At 43.7% G+C, this 23,668-nt stretch overlaps 1 protein-coding gene across 13 annotated transcripts in view; it reads left to right on the forward strand.

Annotated features, from left to right (window-relative positions):
• LOC106611539 (LIM and calponin homology domains-containing protein 1) overlaps window positions 1-23,668 on the forward strand; it is a 170,400-nt gene that overhangs the window by 132,377 nt on the left and 14,355 nt on the right. For 10 of the 13 annotated variants that reach the window (XM_045723841.1, XM_045723842.1, XM_045723844.1 and 7 more), the window contains 8 exons: window positions 1,371-1,665; window positions 11,883-12,314; window positions 13,671-13,709; window positions 18,625-18,751; window positions 18,862-19,022; window positions 19,297-19,783; window positions 20,925-21,260; window positions 23,476-23,590. In XM_045723841.1, the coding sequence (XP_045579797.1) occupies window positions 1,371-1,665; window positions 11,883-12,314; window positions 13,671-13,709; window positions 18,625-18,751; window positions 18,862-19,022; window positions 19,297-19,783; window positions 20,925-21,260; window positions 23,476-23,590 (1,992 nt within the window). Of the gene's footprint in view, window positions 1-1,370; window positions 1,666-6,378; window positions 6,706-11,882; window positions 12,315-13,670; window positions 13,710-18,624; window positions 18,752-18,861; window positions 19,023-19,296; window positions 19,784-20,924; window positions 21,261-23,475; window positions 23,591-23,668 lie in introns of all 13 variants that reach the window. The other 3 variants (XM_045723846.1, XM_045723848.1, XM_045723849.1) reach the window with 3 other exon arrangements.

A 23,668-nucleotide genomic window follows, 5' to 3' on the forward strand; every position in this document is an offset into this window, starting at 1 on the left:
ACTGTACATTTTGTTTGAGATAACCCGGTAAGGTGCATAGGTGGTTAAAAAGTTACTTCACTGCTAGACCGGCAAGTCACATTATTATCTAGGCCATGTCCTGGGGGACTCCTGAATGTTCTTTCAATCTGATTCTTGTGGTTTATTTCCTTTTATACAGTCTATGGCTATTTCAGACTCAGAGCTCTTGAAGGGACAATCTAGAAGATGTCTTGCTGTTCAATTGTCCATTGTATTGAGGATATATAACCATTAGGATGTTTCTAGCTTACCTGTGGACTACTTTCAGTAACATCTATCCAATTTCAGAGGTCAGTGATTGGATAGCTTAATTGAAATGAAAACCAATGAAAGTGGCCCGATTGTGAAACTCTAGCTAGGTTTCCATCCAATTTGAGACAGATTATATATATTATTTAATTCGTAAAAAAATATGCGCATTTCGAGTTTTGTTTCCATCAAAACTGACTTTATGTACACTACGTGATGACGTAGTGCACATTAAAAAAAAACTTTTGCGCTAAAGTTATCATGTAGCAAATAAAAAACATAAATTCAATGTGTTTCCATTGCATTTTCTATTCTATTGATGGTTTTGTCACACAGACTGTTGCGATAAATGGCAAACGTGTGCATGCTCTCTAAACAACAGTTCACTGATTAAGTTGACAGGTTAGGTGAGATGGATAAGCGCAAGATCATTCTTATTTGTTAATTGGCAGCATGATCATCATGTCACTAGCATACAAATCAAGACCCTCAATATTTATTGGAAAGTACTTTCACCACCCTGTGATGTTCATCATCATTTATTTAATCTGTAGCCTAATAAACGGTGCATGCTTTTTCAAGTCATAGTCGGACGACAACACAACATAGCATCGTGTGACTGCAAATTTACCTCGACATGGTTAATCTATCAACAATTGCGCACTAAATTGTTTCCACCGCAATTTGTCGCATATTTCATTTTACCGACACAAAAAGATACTACCATGTCAAACGGACAAATTGTCTATCAACATTTATGAAATTGTACAGACACTTCCTGTTTCCATCATAGCTGTTGTTTTTTGTTGTTGTTGACAGTATAACTTTACCCGCATAAAAACAGTTTATGGAAAAATGGTTACTGATGTAGAATTTTAAAAACCTAAGCAGTTATTTCTCTTTTTGTTTTCTGTTTTGTCTCTCTCTCCCCCCTCTTTCTCTCTCATTTCTCTTTTTTTCTTTCTCTTTTCTTTCTATTTCTTTCTCTCTCGCACGCTCTCACAGGGGGTGGGCCAAGGTTTCATGGTTTTAAGCAAATGAGAAGGTCTCAATAAAGACGGATCAAAAGTCAAAGTCTCTCCCTCTCTTGCACCCACCAGGCCGCGGCAGCGACTCAGAGTCCGACGTCGGACCCCACGGGGGCAGGAAGCTGCCGGACGTGCGCAAGGACGACATGCTGGCACGGCGGACCTCGGTGAGCGAGCCCAGAGTGATGGTGCCCTTCAACCAGTACCTGCCCAACAAGAGCAACGCCAGTGGCTATGTGCCCACACCGCTGCGCCGGAAGAGGGGCGACCGTGAGGGTCGGGAGGAGGACGGTGGCAGAGGGGGCGGGGGCGGCCGCAAGAGCTGGAGTACCGCCACCTCGCCCATAGGAAGCAATAGACCCTTCAGGTGAGCATTGGTGATGCAGTTGTAGTAGTGGTAGAAGGGATAGATTGAATGTTGTGGTGGTAGTAGGCTCTGTCCCAATATCCACAAGCAATTTATTGGATTCTAAGTGGAATGCTAGTATGGATATTGGATCATAGCCATGGTGTAATTTGTTAAATGTGTTGTTGGCACTCTTTCCTCCATGGACTCTTTTACTGACCTGTATCACCTGCCACACTTTGACAGAACAATATAGACAGACCCAAGCCAATAGATAGTGTGAGCGGTTATTTCAATAGCAGTAGAAGGCCATCACTATATATGCTGGTTATAAATATTTGTCATACAGTATATTGAGAAAGTATTGTTCACTAAAGTGATAACTGTTTTCAATCAATCCAAACGTTAGCCCATAATGTTCACACTAACAGCACTTTCTTTGGTACCATCGAGACAAAGCAAACTCGCTTATTCTTTCTTTTCAAGAAGTGTCTAGCTTCTATACGTATCACCGATATGTTGTTTCTTCCACCAGCCCTGACACAGCACTTTAAAAACAGCTATCTCCAGCCAATTTTCCTTCATATTGTAATTCACCCATTGCACAAGGGAGACTGGGAATGTCCTGTCTGATGTGGAACACGCATGTTTAAGAAAAGGGAAAATAAAATAGAAAGTGTACAGTGGTGGCATGAAGTGATGGGCTGATGGAGACCAGATGTGTGTTTTGATTGGCCGAGACTGAAGCACTGAGAGAAAAGCCAGCAACTGGCGAGGCATTTGCTATTCAGACAAATAGGTGACTATTAAAATGTGTGACCGATTTTTGCTACTATATGACTCGGGTTGAGTGTTGGTGGAAACTGATATCAAAACAGAGTATTGAGGTTTTCATGAAACAAAAATATGTCTTGTTCCACTCGTCTTGTAATATTTCAGTAGATGGCAAAAATGATGTGTGTGTGTGTGTGTGTGTATGCACACGTTTGTGTGCGTGCTTGTGTGTGTGTGTGTGTGTGTGTGTGTGTGTGTGCGTGCACTTATGTGCATAAGCTTGCATTGTGCACACACACATGTACAGTCAAACATTTGGACACACCTACTCTTTCAAAGGTTTTCTCTTTATTTGTACTGTTTTCTACATTGTAGGATAATAGTGAAGACATAAACTATGAAATAACACATATGGAGTCATGTAGTAACCAAAAAAGTGTTAAACAAATCTAAATATATTTTATATTTGAGATTCTTCAAAGTAGACACCCTTTGCCTTGATAAGGTAGTCACCTGGAATGCCTTTCAATTAACCTCTTGGGGCTAGGTGGGACGCTAGCGTGCCACCCGTGGTGCACTCCATCAACAGCAGGTGCATTTCAAGAGCGGCAAATTTGAATCCAAATAAATGTCAAAATTCAAATTTTTCAAAAATACAACTATTTTACACCATTTGAAAGATAAACATCTCCTTAATCTAACCACGTTTTACGATTTCAAAAAGGTTTTACGGCGAAAGCATAAATTTAGAGTATGTTAGGACAGTACATTTACAAGAGTTGTGTGTAATGTTTTGTCAAGTCAAAGACAGGGTCACCAAAACCATAAAACCAGCTAAAATGATGCACTAACCTTTTACAATCTCCATCAGATGACACTCCTAGGACATTATGTTAGACAATGCATGCATTTTTAGTTCTATCAAGTTCATATTTATATCCAAAAACAGCGTTTTACTATGGCATTGATGTTGAGGAAATCGTTTCCCTCCAATAACCGGCAGTCAAGTCAGCGTAACAAATTAAATAATTAAAATTAGAAAACATTGGTAAAATATTATATTGTCATTTAAAGAATTATAGATTTACATCTCTTGAACGCAATCAACTTGCCAGATTTAAAAATAACCTTACTGGGAAATCACACTTTGCAATAATCTGAGCACTGCGCCCAGAAAAATACGCGTTGCGATACAGACTAGACGTCATGTTGGGGAGATCTAAAATCGAAAATACTATGTAAATAATCCATTACCTTTGATTCTCTTCATCAGATGTCACTTCCAGGTATCACAGGTCCATAACGAATGTAGTTTTGTTCAAAAAAGCTCATCATTTATGTCCAAAAATCTCCGTCTCGTTAGCACATGATGTAAGCCAGCCGGACTTCTCGTCATGAACGAGGGGAAAAAAATATTTCCGTTCGTTCAAACATGTCAAACGTTGTATAGCATAAATCATTAGGGCCTTTTTTAACCAGAACATGAATAATATTCAAGGTGGACGAATGCATACTCTTTTATAACGTATTGGAACGAGGGTACCCAACATGAACTCGCGCGCCAGGTGTCTAATGGGACATCATCGTTCCATGGCTCTTGTTCGGTCAGATCTCCCTCCAGAAGACTCAAAACACTTTGTAAAGGCTGGTGACATCTAGTGGAAGCAATAGGAAGTGCCAAAATATTCCTAAACCCCTGTGTTTTTCAATGGGATAGGTTTAAAGTCAATACAACACATCAGGTATCCACTTCCTGTCAGAAAATGTCTCAGGGTTTTGCCTGCCAAATGAGTTCTGTTATACTCACGGACACCATTCAAACAGTTTTGGAAACTTTAGAGTGTTTTCTATCCATATATAATAAGTATATGCATATTCTAGTTACTGGGTAGGATTAGTAACCAGATTAAATCGGGTACATTTTTTTTATCCAGACGTGCAAATGCTGCCCCCTAGACCCAACAGGTTAACAGGTGTGCCTTGTTAAAAGTTAATTTGTGGAATTTATTTCCTTTTTAATGCGTTTGAGCCAATCAGTTGTGTTGTGACAAGGTAGGGGTGGTATACAGAAGATAGCCCTATTTGGTAAAAGACCAAGCCTATATTATGGCAAGAACAGCACAAATAAGCAACGAGAAACGACAGTCCCTCATTACTTTAAGACATGAAGGTCAATCAATCCGAAACATTTCAAGAACTTTGAAAGTTTCTTCAAGTGCAGTCGCAAAAACCATCAAAGGCTATGATGAAACTGGCTCTCATGAGGACCGCCACAGGAAAGGAAGACCCTGAGTTACTTCTGCTGCAGAAGATAAGTTCATTAGAGTTACCAGCCTCAGAAATTGCAGCCAAAATAAATGCTTCACAGAGTTCAAGTAACAGACACATCTCAACATCAACTGTTCAGAGGATACTGCGTGGCCTTCATGGTCTTTTTGCTGCAAAGATCCACCACTAAAGGACACCAATAATAAGAAGATACTTGCTTGGGCCAAGAAACACGAGCAATGGACATTAGACCGGTGGATATCTGTCCTTTAGACTGATGAGTCCAAATTTGAGATTTTGGGTTCCAACCGCCTTGACTTTGAGACGCAGAGTAGGTGAATGGATGATGTCTGCATGTGTGATTCCCACCGTGAAGCATGGAGGAGGTGTGATGGCGTGGGGGTGCTTTGCTGGTGACATTGTCAGTGATTTATTTAGAATTCAAGGCACACTTAACCAGCATGGCTACCACAGCATTCTGCAGCGATACGCCATCCCATCTGGTTTGTGCTTAGTGGGACTGTCATTTGTTTTTAACAGGACAGTGACCCATCACACCTCCAGGCTGTGTAAGGGCTATTTGACCAAGAAGGAGAGTGATGGAGTGCTGCATCAGATGACCTGGCCTCCACTTTCACCTGACCTCAACCCAATTGAGATGGTTTGGGATGAGTTAGACCGCAGAGGGAAGGAAAAGCAGCCAACAAGTGCTCAGCATATGTGGTACCTCCTTCAGCACTGTTGGAAAAGCATTGCAGGTGAAGCTGGTTGAGAGAATGCCAAGAGTGTACAAAGTTGTCATCAAAGCAAAGGGTGGCTACTTTGAAGAATCTGAAATATAAAATATATTTGAATTTGATTACCACTTTTTTGGTTAGTACATTATTCCATGTGTTATTTCATAGTTGTGATGTCTTCACTATTATCCTACAATGTAGAAAATAGTAAAAATAAATAAAAACCCTTGATTGAGTAGGTGTCCAAACTTTTTACTGGTATTGTACGTACGAGTGTGTGTCTGTGTCTGTGTGTGTGCGTGTGCGTGTGCGTGTGCGTGTGCGTGCGTGCGTGCGTGCGTGCGGGCATACGTGTGTGTGTGTGTGTGTGTGTGTGTGTGTGTGTGTGTGTGTGTGTGTGTGTGTGGGTGCACATAAGTCTAAACCTGCATGTGGGTGTGCAAGGGTAGGTCATACCATACCTATCTGAGTATGTCCATGAGTACTGTATGTGTGCATTTGTCAGTGTATTTTTGTGCGAGTATGTATTTGTGCTTGCATGACATCATGAGATTGGCCTGAGCTTCTTTCTGAGGTCATCGGGTCCCTGACTGACCAATACTGACCCGTACATTATCCTTCATTCAGCTTGTTCTGCTTTTCAGTGACTGTTCAAATGACTTGAGATTGTGTCATTATCATGTGTGATGGTTTTTCTTTTCTTTCTTTGCTCCTCCTCTTTTTCCCCATCCACCGTGCATGTTTCCATTGGTTTCTATTTACTACTCCCATTGTCATTGTCCATATGACCACTCTGTGACTGGGTTTTGTGGTAACGGTTGTGTGTTTCACGTATGTGTTGTGGCTTTGGTTTGTGCTGTGTTGTGTCGTGTCGTACCACCTGTGCCGTGGTTGCATGTTGGTGTTGTTGGGATTGCCCCTTGTGTGCATGTGCGTGTGTGTGTGTGTATAACAGTCCGACTGAACTCCCCACCCTAGAAGTACCCCCAGTTATAGCCGCTATAGAGCCCCCATCCCCCGAGCCCCAAGCCCAACCCCTTCCCAAACCACAGAATCAGTCAGAAGAAGAACACAGGAACAAGGAAGAAGAGAAGGAGGAAGAAATGGAGGGGAGGAAAGAGGAGGAAGGGAAGCTGATTCCGGCATGCACTTGGAGGCAGGAGTGGAAGGAGAGAGAGGAGGAATATGAACGTCACCCCTACAACCCCCCTCAACGCTCACAGACCCTCACACTCACCCACGGGGAGACGGCTATACACCTGACTGGGACTGCTGAGCAAAGGTGCCAATCACAGTATGCCCTAACCCCTGAAGCCTAAACCCTACCCCTTGTCCCAACCCAACAGCCCCCAGGCAAAAGTGTTTCCATTTAATAACCCCTCACCCCAAAAATCCCCAGACAAGAGACTTTCCCGTAAAGACGCTATTGGCTCATCAAGCCACAGTTCCAATGACCCCAACTTAATTAATCCTTTGCCCCAATCTTCAAATGTTTTTCCTGTAAGGTGTGTTGAACCAAGGTGCACATTTTAAAGCTTACACTGTTTTGGTGATGACACCTTTAAACATGCCTATGCAGACACTTAAAGTCTTTTGCGGACAGCTATTTACACAAACTCTGAGGGATTCAGTAAACTGTTTCGTAAGAGTTTAACTTTGCCTGTTATTTGACACAGACATGACTGATGCTCATTTGGGCCCATTTGTGAGTTGAATTTGGATCCACCCTATGGATATGTCTGCTTTCTCTGGCCTCAATGATATCTGAAAACCTGGCTTGTCACTATTTTGGCTGACTAACGACACTATAAAGTGGAAATAAAAGTTGTGTATAGGGCATGTTCCAAGTATGTGTCTTAAATGGCATCCTATTGCTGATATAGTGCAGTACAAGGCTCTGGTCAAAAGTAGTGCACTATATAGGGAATATGGTGCCATTTAGAACACACAAAATAGTTATTCTAGGGATGTCCGAGGAGCTTTCCAAACATAAGCTTTGCTGTGGTGCACTGCTTTTGTTGGTGTTGGACACACAGTTGCCCTCTCGTTCCATGTGAAAACCAAGCCCAGACGTTTGGGGTTTCGGTGTTTGCCAGGAGTCTGCTGTTTGCGATGTTTGTGGTCTTCTTTATTTTGGACGAGTCTCCCTATGTGTTTCTGGCAGATGTATTGACATACACTACCGGTCAAAGGTTTTAGAACACCTACTCATTCAAGGGTTTTTCTTTATTTTTACTATTTTCTACATTGTAGAATAATAGTGAAGACATCAAAACTATGAAATAACGCATATGGAATCATGTAGTAACCAAATATATTTTATATTTGAGATTCTTCAAATACCCACCCTTTGCCTGGGTGACAGCTTTGCACACTCTTGGCATTCTCTAAACCAGCTTCATGATGTAGTCACCTGGAATGCATTTCAATTAACAGGTGTGCCTTGTTAAAAGTTAATTTGTGGAATTTATTTCCTTTTTAATGCGTTTGAGCCAATCAGATGTGTTGTGACAAGGTAGGGTGGAATACTATTGTTTGTCTATTGTTGTGACTTAGATGAAAATCAGATCTAATTTTATGACCAATTTATGCAGAAATACAGAATTCCAAAGGGTTCACATACTTTTTCTTGCCACTGTATATGGCAAACAGAACTCAAACTGGATGGTGTATAGAGATAGAAGAGAGAGGTTGCAGATAGCTGAAGGATGGGACTAAAAACAAACAAAAGATGACTAATGTAAAGTATGCTGTGTCCGTAAAATGTATGCTGGAAGTAGAAGCCTACGGGTTGGTGTCCATCAGTTTGCTACAATTAGGGGAGGTGGGTTAGGGAAAATAATAAAGGAATATATATACACACACACAGTAACGTTCGTCATATGGATTAGACCAAAATGCAGCGGGAATGCGTATACTCATCTTCTTTTATTGAGAAGGAACGTGAACACTGAACAAAATAACAAACACCGACGAAAACAGTCCTGTAAGGCAACACGCTATACACGGAACAACTATCCACAAACAAACAGTGACAAAAACCCCTTACTTAAATATGGCCTCCAATTAAAAGCAACGAAGAACAGCTGCTTCTAATTTGTGGCCAAACCAAAAAACCTTGAACATAGAAATAGACACAGAAATATACTAACATAGAACATTGCCCCCAAAAAATCCCGAAACACACTAAAGAAACACCCCCTGCCACGCCCTGACCAAACTACAATAACAAACAACCCCTTTTACTGGTCAGGACGTGACAATACCACCACCCCCCGGTGCAGACCCCGGATGCACCTCAAACAAAAAACACAAAAATAAACCCCAAAATAAAAATAATCCCAAACTAAAGGGAGGGAAGGGAGGGTGGCCACCGTCACCGACGGTTCTTGTGCAACACCCCCCCTTCCCAATCCTCCCCCCTACGGAGGTGGCTCAGGAGCGGGACACAGACCCCGCTCCACCACTGGCTCACCCCACTTTGGTGGTGCCGCTAGAGCGAGGTCCCTCGCAAGAAGGTTTGCTGTGTCTGTCAGCGTAGTGTCCAGAGCATGGAGGCGCTACCAGGAGACAGGCCAGTACATCAGGAGACGTGGAGGTGGCCGTAGGAGGTCAACAACCCAGCAGCAGGACCGCTACCTCCGCCTTTGTGCAAGGAGGAGCAGGAGGAGCACTGCCAGAGCCCTGCAAAATGACCTCCAGCAGGCCACAAATGTGCATGGGCGCCAGTGGCGAATTTGCCAATCTTGGTGTTCTCTGGCAAATGCCAAACGTCCTGCACGGTGTTGGGCTGTAAGCACAACCCCCACCTGTGGACGTCGGGCCCTCATACCACCCTCATGGAGTCTGTTTCTGACCGTTTGAGCAGACACATGCACATTTGTGGCCTGCTGGAGGTCATTTTGCAGGGCTCTGGCAGTGCTTCTCCTGCTCCTCCTTGCACAAAGGCGGAGGTAGCGGTCCTGCTGCTGGGTTGTTGCCCTCCTACGGCCTCCTCCACGTCTCCTGATGTACTGGCCTGTCTCCTGGTAGCGCCTCCATGCTCTGGACACTACGCTGACAGACACAGCAAACCTTCTTGCCAGAGCTCGCATTGATGTGCCATCCTGGATGAGCTGCACTACCTGAGCCACTTGTGTGGGTTGTAGACTCCGTCTCATGCTACCACTAGAGTGAAAGCACCGCCAGCATTAAAAAGTGACCAAAACATCAGCCAGGAAGCATAGGAACTGAGAAGTGGTCTGTGGTCCCCACCTGCAGAACCACTCCTTTATTGGGGGTGTCTTGCTAATTGCCTATAATTTCCACCTGTTGTCTATTCCATTTGCACACCAGCATGTGAAATGTATTGTCAATCAGTGTTGCTTCCTAAGTGGACAGTTTGATTTCACAGAAGTGTGATTGACTTGGAGTTACATTGTGTTGTTTAAGTGTTCCCTTTATTTTTTTGAGCAGTGTATATATATATATATATATTTATATATATGGTGGATTGGAAATTATGCAGACATTTACATTAATAGAAACTACAGTTACTTGAAATATTAAAGCTGAACCACCCCTCATTTTTTTTAAAGGACTGTTCTATGGATGGCATTTTGTGAAAATCCCCCAAATCATGGTGTTTTTGGCCTGGGTTTCGTGAGTAATCACTCATGTGGCCCTTAGAATGTATCTTTGGCTACTGTTGTTCTCTTATCCAGAGCGTCTCACAGTCGGTGCTTTCAACTAAAGTAGGTAGTAAGTTAAACTACCGCAAATGTGTATTACGAGAGGGTATTTGAGATGCACAAACTCAAATGGCATTCCTTTGTTCCCTTTTTTCTGGATAGATGGTTGTTAGATATCTCCCTTTGACAGAGATTGACCTTCTGACCTGTGAAGAGTGTATTTTGCTGATTGCATGTTGGAGTATAATCAGATGTGTTAGCTATTCATTCATCACCTAGGCAACCTAGTTCTATGGCACGGGTTGGAGATAATCAACAAGTCACCATGCTGCCCTTGTGTAGGGTAGGCACACGTTGGTTGTTCATGCACGCACACACACGTTGGATGTCGACACACCCTTGCACACACACACACGCGTGCACACAACACAAATACTTGCCATAGTCTAGCTAGCCTACCCATGCTGTATTACAGTATTTTACACACCCAGAAAAATGTACTGTAATTCAACACACAGGGAACATGTGAACCCACCCTCAGAAAGTAGGAAATGAGGGGTCCTTCCGCCGCCTGACCCCCGGTCGTCAATAGCTTCTATACCCACAAAGTCATAAACCCCGCTAATTTCTACAATTTCTCTTCTTAAAATTAGATTTTAAACCTAACCTAACCTAAACCTTAACTTTAACCGTAACCACAATATGAATATTAAGACCAAAAAGCACATTTTTTTGTGACTGTTGAATCTGGGTTTGTGGGTGTGGAATCTGGCTTTGTGGGTGTAGAAGCTAGTGACGACCGTGACTCCCGACCAGGGCGGGAGTCACATGATGTGTCTTTCTCACTGCCAGGCAGAATCTATTCAAGTACTATTTAAGTTAACTGTGTGTGTGCGTCAAACAAAGAATAATGTTTGGGGGGGGGTACCAGAGCAGCTTAGATATAGCTGTTGTGGGTTTTCTCCCAATACTTTCTTTGTGCGTCACTACTGTTTTTTTCTGCTTTCGTTCACAAACCTATGTTCCACATCTAATGTCTCACTGGGCGAAAACTGTTTGAATCAACATTGTTTCCACATCATTTTCACCCAACTTTTAACCTAAATCCAATGGCATGGTGCCATTTTTCGTTGATTTCACGTTGAATTCAGGTTGGCAACTTATGTTGGCAACTCAACCAAATGTAAATCAAAACTAGATGTTGAACTGAGTTCCGAGACAATGACAATGACTAGGGATGGGCATGGTTAATCGAATTTCCGGATATCTAAACAATATCTTTGATTACTTGAGTGAGTGTTCATTTGTGGCGAGAAATAAATGGTAGGCCTGTTTTGACAATGCTTTGTTATAAATTAAATTACATTATCCTTGTGACATTGTTACCTACAAGGATATACAATGACATTTGCAATACTTAATTTGATTAAACAAACTTTTGAATGTACTGTGTTGAGCTACTGCTGCGCATTTCGAGCTCTGGTCTGCCCTGACATCGGTATGCTATTTTCCCCCACTTCAGATATCAATTACAGACACGCACCTAACAGAGTTTCCACAAAACCTGACACAGAATCAGTTCTCATCATGGTGAAAATCAGACATCTCTTTCACTGTTCTTTTTAGCCAAAAACTAAGGAGAAAAGCAACATTCTGCTGTTTTAAAATAATTTTGAATGTCCAGATATCCCCAAAAGTGTAATGATATTATTTGAATAGTGTAATCATGTCAAATGGCCTTCCTTAATTACAACCTTGGTCAATGCTAACCAAACCACTCTCTCAGCAGTAGCCCCGCCCGCTCATGCTCCGAGGAACTATACCGCCTGTCGTCCCTGACAACCAGCCCCATGACGACCTCCATCGTCGTGACGAGCCCCCCCAGCGCCGGGGCCAGCCTGGAAACAACCAGGAAGTTCCCTCCCCCTCCCATGATGGACAGGGAGGAGGCAGGTCCAAAGAAGGTGGGGTTGGCCATATCCCTGGCGACAGACACAGGGAGGTACAATGACATGTGGGCTCGCCACGCCCTTACCTCGCCGAAACACAGCAGCACTACCGGTCCAAGCCAGTTCCTGCCCGTTCCTGCAGCCAGGGCAACCACCACGCTGATGGTCGCCTGCCAGGGTCGCATGGGCAAGTCGGAGGTTGAAGGTCGCGAGTGCGACAAACCGGCGGTGGCGAGACGTCCATCTTGGCTTGACGATGACCTCCAGCCAATGTGAGCCTGTCGTCCATCGACTAGGATTGAGTGACCGATACAAAATTCTCTGTTGTCTAAGAGAGGAGCATCACACCTTAATGGCCATAACTTATTGCGTTTCTCCCGGCCTACATGGATCAGATACTGGGAACTACATTACCCATGATCTTTCAGAAAATATTTAGAAATCCTGCTTCATACGCATGTGGCCGTGACCTCGAGCAGTGATGCACACCTCTGGATGGCATATGTGAAGATTGCATGATCTTTCGCAAGTGACAGAATTAGATCATTTCAGTTGCTTTGACCCGAGCAGGCTAAGGAAAGAGTTTAAAGTCTGAATGAAGTGTGTTGCTTTTGGATGCATGGACGCTAATACTTTCTTTTTAGTATTTGATTTGTTCATTCGGGTTTTTATATTTTTGAGCATGTGAGCAAGATATTGACGGTGACCTGTCATAGATGTGACCTTTTAATGACCTTGCATGATGACCTTTGACATTGACCTTTTCCAATACACACTGTTTGAAGCAACTCCCTCAAAAACGACACTGGCAGTAGTAGAAAATATGTATTTTCGCTCTCTGTATGGCAGACATGACATATATATGACAAATACATACAGCCCATTAAACAATATATTTGCTTTCCATTTCATAAGACCTCTCTTCACTGGGTCTCCTGCTTTCTTGTGGCCAGTCTTAATAGGACCACAAGCCACATTTTCACTCACACCCTTCCCAACATCAGAACTCCAGCTTTAAAAGCTCTCTGTGACTCTAGAACTTAATCCCAAACCCGGTTAACCCAAACCGCCGATTTGGGTATCGTGGTCGCAAAAGTTGACGAACCCCAGCTTTGAAGATGGGTTATGAGCAGGCTAATAAAAGATGCATGCTTTTATTGATAGTTTTGTTTTAGACTGCGCCATGAGATCATTTCCATCTCCACCACACAATATGCTGTAGAGGCCTATATTAGTGCAGTGAATTCAGTGGTTTTTCTCCCAAGTACTCAGCTGGCTGTATTTTTGGCTAGAGCGCCACCTTGTGTTCAAATTGACACTTTTTATAAATTTGGATCTGAAGATCTTGTTGTCTTTTAAATCATATTAAACCTACAGTATCTCATTAAGCATTCATCCTTGTTTACTAAGAACTCATACTGTTGTCAACGGTAACCAATACAGTACATTAAGCCCAAAGGTGTTTTCAACACACCCCCTATATTCCATCACACTTTTTTACTATTCTCATGTCTGTATATATTGCATTGTGTAGTTGTGGGCTCATATCTGTATATATTGCATTGTGTTGTAATTGTGTGTTTGTTCATTAGTGTTTGTGCTCTTTCTCCATGTCTCTGCTTTCGTAGATTCAGTCACAGAGCTGCTAGTGTATCAGATGACCCAGAGTAAGTGGTTCTTTGTTACCCATTCGGACGCACATCCCTGCCCTGCTAAACCACACCTGCTTAGTATGCACAGATCCCTAGAGCCCAACCTCTAGACATTTCTAGTAGATCTGTAAGGAGCTGATAGGTTTAAGCAATATGGTAGAAACTCTGGCCTTACTGGACTTGTAACCATATTACACCCATCCTATCCGTTCAGATATACGAGAAGTGGAGAGGGACTAGAGGTTGACTTCAAATGTGTTTCTAACCAGCTTCTGTTATCTGCATGTCTCACACTCGCACACACTAAAGCAAACGTTGGAACTCAAGACGTGCCTCACCGAGTCACTTTGTCTCTTCTATCCTTCAAGGGTCTAATGTGGAATGGGATGTACCTATATCGCTCACCTGTGTCTTGTGGAGAGCTCATAGTCTCGTAAACCCGACCCTAGGCAACAGCAGTGACAAGGGTCCGGTTTCAGTGACGGACTCTTTTGGCAACTTCGCTAAGGGTAAAAAAAAGACAGACAACTCTCCCAAAAAAATCACAAAGCAGACATGCAAGAACATTGCGATTTGAAAGCAAAGTTTGCAGGCAAAACCTTTGCAGTGGATTTAGTTAAGGTAGTTGATGCAAACTAGCCACTTGTGAAATGCACTCATTAATAACAACCTCCTTGATCTCCATCTTGCTAGTTACTATTTTTGTATTTTATTCAAGCGGGTAAGGTAGTGACATTGGCAGAGGACGTAGTTCCTCTATGCCAAACTGTTACGTACTGTTACGTACAAACGTGTGAAGCGGGAACATTAGAAAATGGTGGCAGGCAACATGGATGTCTAGAGAGACTAGAGTGGTCACCATATGATGCATGTCGCATACATAAGGACATGGACCATCCCTGTAACGCCACTGTACGAGGATCTCACTGTGGTTGTCAAAATAAGACCTGGGTCAAATACTTGCAGAGTATGTCTTTGATGCTCTGCGCTGTTCTGTTGTATAGATAGGCTTCTATATATACAGTGAGCTCCAATAGTATTGGGGCAGTGAACATTTTTGTTGTTGTTTTGTCTCTGTATACAGCACTTTGGATTTGAAATGATACAATGACATTACTTTTTGTACACAGCTCCCCCGTTTTAGGGAACCAAAAGTATTAGGACAAATTCACTTATGTGCATTAAAGTAGTAAAAAGTTAAGTATTTGATCCCGTATTCGCAATGACTATATGTAGCTTGTGACTCTACAAATGTGTTAGACGCTTTTGCTGTTTGTTTTGGATGTGTTTCAACCAAAACAAAGAGAATTTATCCCAATACTTTGTACAAAAAGTGCTGTAATTTCTATATGGTTCAACTGATATGGATTTTTTTTTTAAATACCCTCAAATTAAAGAATCAATATGCAGGAATCGCTCCTCATTTCCTGGTTGTTGAAATTTTAATAGTTTGCCTGATTTTAGTTTATGTGAGAGAACAAGCAAGTATAGTGTAGATAATCATTGTAACATCTAAACCACTGTGCAATAGTGTATTTTCCATAACCAAAAATATTGTCTTCAAATCAAATTGTATTGGTCACATACACGTATTTAGCAGATGCTCCAACAGTGCAGTAGTATCTAACAGTTCACAACAATACACACTAATCTAAAAGTGAAATAATGGAATGAAGAAATATATAAATATTAGATCGAGCAATGTCGGAGTGGCTTTGACTAAAATACAGTACAATAGAATACAGTATATACATATGAGATGAGGAAAGCCGTATGTAAACATTATTTAAACGTTATTAAAGTGACAAGTGTTCCATTATTAAAGTGGCCAGTGATTCCAAGTCTATGCATATAGGGCAGCAGCCTCTAAGGTGGAGGGTTACGTAACCGGGTGGTAGCCGGATAGTGATGGCTATTTAATAGTCTGATGCACTTGAGATAAAAGCTGTTTTTCAGTCTCTCTGTCCCAGCTTTGATGCACCTGTACTGACCTCGCCATCTGGATGATAGCGGGGTGAACAGGCCATGACTAGGGTAGATGATGTCCTTGATGATCTTTTTGGCCTTCCTGTGACATCGGGTGCTGTAGGTGTCCTGGAGGGCAGGTAGTTTTCCCCCGGTGTTGAGTTGAGCAGACCGCACCACCCTCTGGAGAGCCCTGCAGTTGCCGTACCAGGCAGAGATACAGCCCGACAGGATGCTCTCAATTGTGCATCTGTAAAAGTTTGTGAGGGTTTTAAGGGCCAAGCCAAATTTCTTCAGCCTCCTGAGGTTGAAGTGGCACTGTTGCGTCTTCTTCACCACACTGTCTGCGTGGGTGGACCATTTCAGATGGTCAGTGATGTGTACTCAGAGGACCTTGAGGCTTTCCACCTTCTCCACTGCAGTCCTGTCGATGTGGATAGGGGCGTGCTCCCTCTGCTGTTACCTGAAGCCCACGATCAGCTCCTTTGTTTTGTTGACATTGAGGGAGAGGTTATTTTCCTGGCACCACTCTCCCAGGGCCCTCACCTCCTCCCTGTAGGCTGTCTTATCATTGTTGGTAATCAGGCCTACTACTTTTGTGTTGCCTGCAAACTTGATGAGTGGCCACGCAGTCATGGGTGAACAGGGAGTACAGGAGGGGGCTGAGCATGCACCTTTTTGGGGTCCCTGTGTTGAGGATCAGCGAAGTGGAGGTGTTGTTTCCTACCTTTACCACCTGTGAGTGGCCCGTCAGGATGTCCAGGACCCTGTTGCACAGGGTTGGGTTGAGACCCAGGGCCTCAAACTTAATGGTGAACTTGGAAGGTACTATGGTGTTGAATGCTGAGCTACAGTCAATGAACAGCATTCTTGCATAGGTATTCCTTTTGTCCAGATAGGATAGGGCAGTGTGCAGTGCGATGACGATTGCATCGTCTGTGGATCTATTGGGGCGGTAAGCAAATTGAAGTGGGTCTAGGGTGGCAGGTAAGTTAGAGCTGATATGATCCTTAACTAGCCTCTCAAAGCACTTCATGATGACAGAAGTGAGTGATATGGGGCGATAGTAATTTAGTTCAGTTACCTTTGCTTTCTTGCGACAGGAACAATGGTGGACATCTTGAAGCAAGTGGGGACAGCAGACTGGTAAACACTCCAGCCAGCTGGTCTGCGCATGCTCTGAGGACGCGGCTAGGGATGCCGTCTGGGCCAGCAGCCTTACGCACGTCTGCCACGGGGAAGGAGAGCCCACAGTCCTTGGCAACTCCACTTTGTCTCTGTACTGACCTTTTGCCTGTTTGATTGCCTTACGGAGGGAATAACTACACTGTTTGTATTCGGCCATATTTCCAGTCACCTTGCCATTGTTAAATGCAGTGGTTCGCGCTTTTAAAAAAAATCTCCTATACACTTCCTGATGAACTCAGTCACCGTATCCGTGTATTCACAATGATATTCTCAGAGGCTACCCGGAACATATCCCAATCCGCGTGATCAAAACAATCATTGAAGCATGGATTCCGATTGGTCAGACCAGCGTTGAATAGACCTTAGCACGGGTACTTCCTGTTTGAGTTTCTGCCTATAGGAAGGGTGGAGCAAAATGGAGTCATGATCAGATTTGCCGAAGGGAGGGCGGGGGAGGGCCTTGTAAGAATTTCGAAAAGTTGAGTAGCGGTGGTCCAATGTTTTCCCAGCGCGAGTACTACAGTCAATGTGTTGGTAGAACTTCGGTAATGTTTTCCTCAGATTTGCTTTGCTAAAATCCCCAACTACAATAAATGCCGCCTCAGGATATGTGGTTTCCAGTTTGCATAAAGTCCAGTGTAGTTCTTTGAGGGCCATCGTGGTATCGGCTTGAAGGGGAATATATATTTTCAGCTGTTTTCAGCTGGTGTACAAAACCAAAAGTAAAAGACAAAAAAATAATAATTAAAGCTGCAATTTGTAACTTTTTTGGCCAAATTCACATAGAAATATTTACAGACTTATAGATCTGTCACTCTGATTGAAAGCAAGTCTAAGAAGTGGTAGATCAGTTCTATGTGGGCTATTTCTATGCTCCTGTTCTTATTTTTCATTTTTGCATTTCTAACTTTCAGTTTTGCACACCAGCTTCAAACAACTTAAAATACAATATTTTTGGTTATGGAAAATATATGGTTTAGATGGTACAATGATTCTCTACACTATACTTGCTTGTTTTGTCACATAAACTGAAATTAGGCAAACCATTAGAATTTTAGCAACCAGGAAAAATGGCAGAGCTAGTTCTGCATAGTGCACATAGAACATATCTACAGCTTCTTAGACTTGTTTTCAATGACAATGTCAGATCTATAGCACACATTTCTATGTGAATTCGGTCGGGTAGCCCCAAAAAGTTGCAGCTTTAAAGCTGAGAGTCTGCACTTTAACCTCATAGACATTGCATCATTTCAAATCCAACGTGCTGGAGTACAGGGCCAAAACAACAACAAAAAATGTGTCCCAATACTTTTTGAACTCACCTGTATGACCTTTTGATAGCATGTTGCTTACATGTGGTTATAATCTGCCTTTATTAACGTTATCTCTGGTGCCTTCTGTTTTGCGTGGTTCACAGTATAATACAAACTAATGTATACAGAACAATAATATCCTATAATATAATATTTGTGGTAGTGCAGTGAGATGTATTGTCAGAATAGTAATGAGTTCCTTTTGGGTTTTGTTTATTTAAATTTGAGTGGACCACTTCAGTACCTATAGAAGTTGTATCCATAAAGCGTTTGACCATCCAACCTGTTTGACCTCGACCTTTCCTGACTGAACTACGACAACTCCAGAGCTCCAGAAAACATCTTATGTGCCTGGAAATAAAAATGTATATTTGTCCATACCGTATGCATGACTTTTCTCCTAGTAAATCTCTTTATAACTCCTCCCCCTCTCATGTCTCTTTTCTCTCCTTTCTTTTTCTCAGGAGTGTGAGTATGATTGACATGCGCTGTGAGGAGGACGCCAGCTTGCTGCACCACAGCCAGGTGCGCCACGAGCTCATGCACAACCAGTACAACATGATGAAGGAGGAAGAGGACCACTGGCAGGACGTAAGCACTCACACACAAAACACACACACACACACACACACACACACACACATACTAATACACTTACACACACATTCATGCACTCATACATTGACGTGTCTGTGTGTTAGGACCTAGCCCGGTGGAAGAGTCGCAGGAGAAGCGTCTCCCAGGACCTGATCAAGAAGGAGGAGGAGAGGAAGATGATGGAGAAGCTGATGACGGGCGAGGGAGGGGCCATTTCTCAGAGGAGGAAGAGTATCAAGACCTACCGGGAGATCGTGGAGGAGAAGTAGGTCACAAGGCCATTTTAGGTCAAACCCTGGTTTCCATATTGTTGGTTGCCTCAATGTACAGTATAGCCCTATACCTACTCTCATGTTTCTTATATCCTAGCCTGTTGTTTCTTATCGCATCCTGGCTTTAACCATTTTTTTTATTGCTTTTAAGTGCATCAGGGGATCAGCAGCAATGTACAGAAATGTCTCAACAATGATGCTTTCGTCAGTGTGTAGCCAGTCACTTGGCCCCTGTCTCACCTTGTCCTCCCGTGTCTCCTTCCCTAGGGAACGTCGTGAGAACGAGCTCCGCGAGGCCTACCAGTCGGCCCGCACCCCTGAGGAGGCGGCGTTGGTCCTCCACCGCTATGCCCAGCGCTTCACCATCAGTGAAGCGGTGCTGGAGCGCCTGCAACTGCCCAAGCTGCTGGACAGGAGCGTCTCTGAAGATCCCACCACTGCCACCAGCACACGTCTCCCCCTCACCCCCACCTCCCGTTCTCCCAACTCAACCTCCCCGGAAGAAGATCCAAATGGTCCTCTGAAGTACCTGAGGCAGCAGTCGCTCCCGGCACCCAAGTTTACCGCTACCGTCGAGGCCCAAGTGGCGGGGTTCCCCCAGGGTCAGTCTCAACGCCCCCAGATTCAGTCACGCACTCCTGAACCAAACCCCTCTTTCCAGGCTGCCTCGCCTAAATCTGTTCCTTTGCTGACGCCCAAGCCTTACATCCAATCCAAGGGCACACAGATGCTGGCGGGACCCAAGCCAGGCAAGGTGAGGCACAAAATGCAAGCTAATGGAGAAAAGGTTTTAGCAGTGTTATCACTAGTGTATTTTACTATGTGTGAGCCAGGGTTCAAATTACCAGGGTGTCGTGGGGGTTTTTGCACTCCCATGACAAATCAGGGCAGCTTCCAGAAGTGTTACGTTACTAACAGATAGTAAGATACTAACGTCCACTGAAGTAGTTGGAACGTTTTGTTCAGCCTAGTATTCCCAGGGCACACTGAAATGCATTGTGTTAAATGGTCCCTGGTCTTGGCATTTACATTAGAATAGCAGACAGAAACCATAGCGATTGGGTGTCATGTTTTTAGACAGAAGGATAGGAATCCCATTTCCTTTTTCTGCGAAGTCGGTTGTGACGTCTCAATTTAGCACAACAGGGTGTTCATTTTCATCCGTGGAGAGCGATTTGCCAAATGGACCTATTCCAAAGGAAGTTGACATGTTTTTCGGTTATTACGGGAACAAACCAGCGAGCCACTTCTTTCCACTTTAGTGGCTGGAATGTCTTATTTGGAGCCGAGCGGAGCCTCCGCCTGAATGGGGGGGCTCTGTTCCGTATTGACTTAAAAAGTTGACAAGTAGGCCCTCTCAATATGAAGTGGGTCTCCAGGCAGACAAAGAGGGCCACACAGACTGAGGGGTGATTGTGGGTAGTGAGTCCCCCTGCATTCAACAACCCCCCCCGTGTGTCTGGAGTTAGCACTCGGCGCTCCTCACACATACATTACAGCCTTTCATTCAGTCCCAGCGTGTTATCAGGAGCTAGCTGAATAGCTAATAGGCCAGAGTTAACATACATGAGTTATGGTTTTATTTACAACATGGGAACTTCTGGTCTGGATGGTCTGGAATAGAACTGTCTGGTCATATTGCGGTCATTGCTGTGGAATGTGGTATTTGGGATGTTTCACCCCAGTTGACTGTTCTTGCATTACTGTCTGATGGATCTTTTTGGTGAGGATGCAGTCACACTGTCTCAAAAATGGGATTTTAGTGTTTGATTTTTAGATTGAAATGCATCTTTGTGGAGTGTGCATGTGTTCATGTGTGCCCACATATGTATGCGCGCGCTGTATGTATGTGCATGCATGTTTGTGTTCTTTAAGCCTTAAGTCTGTGCACTCAGGTGGACGGCTTGCTGCGAGTGAACGGCGACATGGGAAACGACGAGGTCACCACTCCAGAGAGCGACGGAAGAACCTCCCCTGTACGGTTCTACCCTTCCACTGCCACGCCTACAGCCTCCTCTGACCCTTCCGACACACCCCCATGTGTGGCCACTCCCCCACCCACGCATAGCCCCTCCCCCAGGGCGAGCCCATTAACAGCCATGACAACTGTGGCACACGGTGGCACAAGCGCCGCAGTGCCACCTTCTTCAGTGCCAGGAGAAGGTGATGCCCAGGAGAAGAGTAATGCACAGGAGTCCATCCCACCTAGCCGTCCCACCTCACTGCCCTCGGTGAGGCTCCAGTACATGCAGCCAAGCTTGCTTTGTTTCTCTGAAGAAAGATATAAGTTATCAAAAGGGTGGTCATTGGATCCAAGGGTCTGAGTAGACCACACACCGCTAGCAGCATTGTAGCCACAGACTGTTAGCGCCACAGACTGTTAGCGCCACAGACTGTTAGCGCCACAGACTGTTAGCGCCACAGACTGTTAGCGCTAGCTGTCTAGTCGTTGTTTTTGAAATGTGTAATGAGCATAGAAAGACGGATACATGTAAGGAATTGGCAACACCTTCTAATTTTGAGAAATAAGCATCTTCTTCGCCAGGTAGGCCACTTGATTTCAACATCTAAACAAAGTGAACAGGCATGTTGTTCAAACAGTTGGAGTCGGACAGGAAGGTGTAGCCGTAACAACATACAGTGTCTTGCGAAAGTATTCGGCCCCCTTGAACTTTTCGACCTTTTGCCACATTTCAGGCTTCAAACATAAAGATATAAAACTGTAATTTTTGTGAAGAATCAACAACAAGTGGGACACAATCATGAAGTGGAACGAAATTTATTGGATATTTCAAACTTTTTTAACAAATAAAAAACGGAAAAATTGGGCGTGCAAAATTATTCAGCCCCCTTAAGTTAATACTTTATAGCGCCACCTTTTGCTGCGATTACAGCTGTAAGTCGCTTGGGGTATGTCTCTATCAGTTTTGCATATCGAGAGACTGAAATTTTTGCCCATTCCTCCTTGCAAAACAGCTCGAGCTCAGTGAGGTTGGATGGAGAGCGTTTGTGAACAGCAGTTTTCAGTTCTTTCCACAGATTCTCGATTGGATTCAGGTCTGGACTTTGACTTGGCCATTCTAACACCTGGATATGTTTATTTGTGAACCATTCCATTGTAGATTTTGCTTTATGTTTTGGATCATTGTCTTGTTGGAAGACAAATCTCCGTCCCAGTCTCAGGTCTTTTGCAGACTCCATCAGGTTTTCTTCCAGAATGGTCCTGTATTTGGCTCCATCCATCTTCCCATCAATTTTAACCATCTTCCCTGCCCCTGCTGAAGAAAAGCAGGCCCAAACCATGATGCTGCCACCACCATGTTTGACAGTGGGGATGGTGTGTTCGGGGTGATGAGCTGTGTTGCTTTTACGCCAAACATAACGTTTTGCATTGTTGCCAAAAAGTTCGATTTTGGTTTCATCTGACCAGAGCACCTTCTTCCACATGTTTGGTGTGTCTCCCAGGTGGCTGGTGGCAAACTTTAAACGACACTTTTTATGGATATCTTTAAGAAATGGCTTTCTTCTTGCCACTCTTCCATAAAGGCCAGATTTGTGCAGTATACGACTGATTGTTGTCCTATGGACAGAGTCTCCCACCTCAGCTGTAGATCTCTGCAGTTCATCCAGAGTGATCATGGGCCTCTTGGCTGCATCTCTGATCAGTCTTCTCCTTGTATGAGCTGAAAGTTTAGACGGACGGCCGGGTCTTCGTAGATTTGCAGTGGTCTGATACTCCTTCCATTTCAATATTATCGCTTGCACAGTGCTCCTTGGGATGTTTAAAGCTTGGGAAATCTTTTTGTATCCAAATCCGGCTTTAAACTTCTCCACAACAGTATCTCGGACCTGCCTGGTGTGTTCCTTGTTCTTCATGATGCTCTCTGCACTTTAAACGGACCTCTGAGACTATCACAGAGCAGGTGCATTTATACAGAGACTTGATTACACACAGGTGGATTCTATTTATCATCATTAGTCATTTAGGTCAACATTGGATCATTCAGAGATCCTCACTGAACTTCTGGAGAGAGTTTGCTGCACTGAAAGTAAAGGGGCTGAATAATTTTGCACGGCCAATTTTTCCGTTTTTTATTTGTTAAAAAAGTTTGAAATATCCAATAAATTTCGTTCCACTTCATAATTGTGTCCCACTTGTTGTTGATTCTTCACAAAAAATTACAGTTTTATATCTTTATGTTTGAAGCCTGAAATGTGCCAAAAGGTCGAAAAGTTCAAGGGGGCCGAATACTTTCGCAAGGCACTGTAAGTCTCGGAAACTGTTAAGTGAAAACCCACATATAAACCAGACCTGTGTGTTGTTCTTAGTCTGCATGCAGTCATAGATAGGATAAAGCAACATTGAGTCAGATAGGTCAGGACTTCAACAAAAGGAATGTGGAGGATGCCTTAACAGAGTATTTCTTCCTTTGTCTGTCCCTACAGGGGCTGCAGAGCACAGAGAGCATTGCGGAGGCGGGAGGCAGGTCTGCTGCAGGCCCACTGAAGGATGGGGAGACCAACACAGCAGCGGCTGCACTACAGCCATCTTCAGCTACAGGTCTGTTCCTATGGGTTACCAAGAATGCCGGTCTAACCTCTGCTACCCTGACACCTAGTGGTGACCATTTCTGTTGTT

This window comes from Salmo salar, chromosome ssa09 (assembly GCF_905237065.1).
Source record: "Salmo salar chromosome ssa09, Ssal_v3.1, whole genome shotgun sequence".
Taxonomy (NCBI): Eukaryota; Metazoa; Chordata; class Actinopteri; order Salmoniformes; family Salmonidae; genus Salmo; species Salmo salar.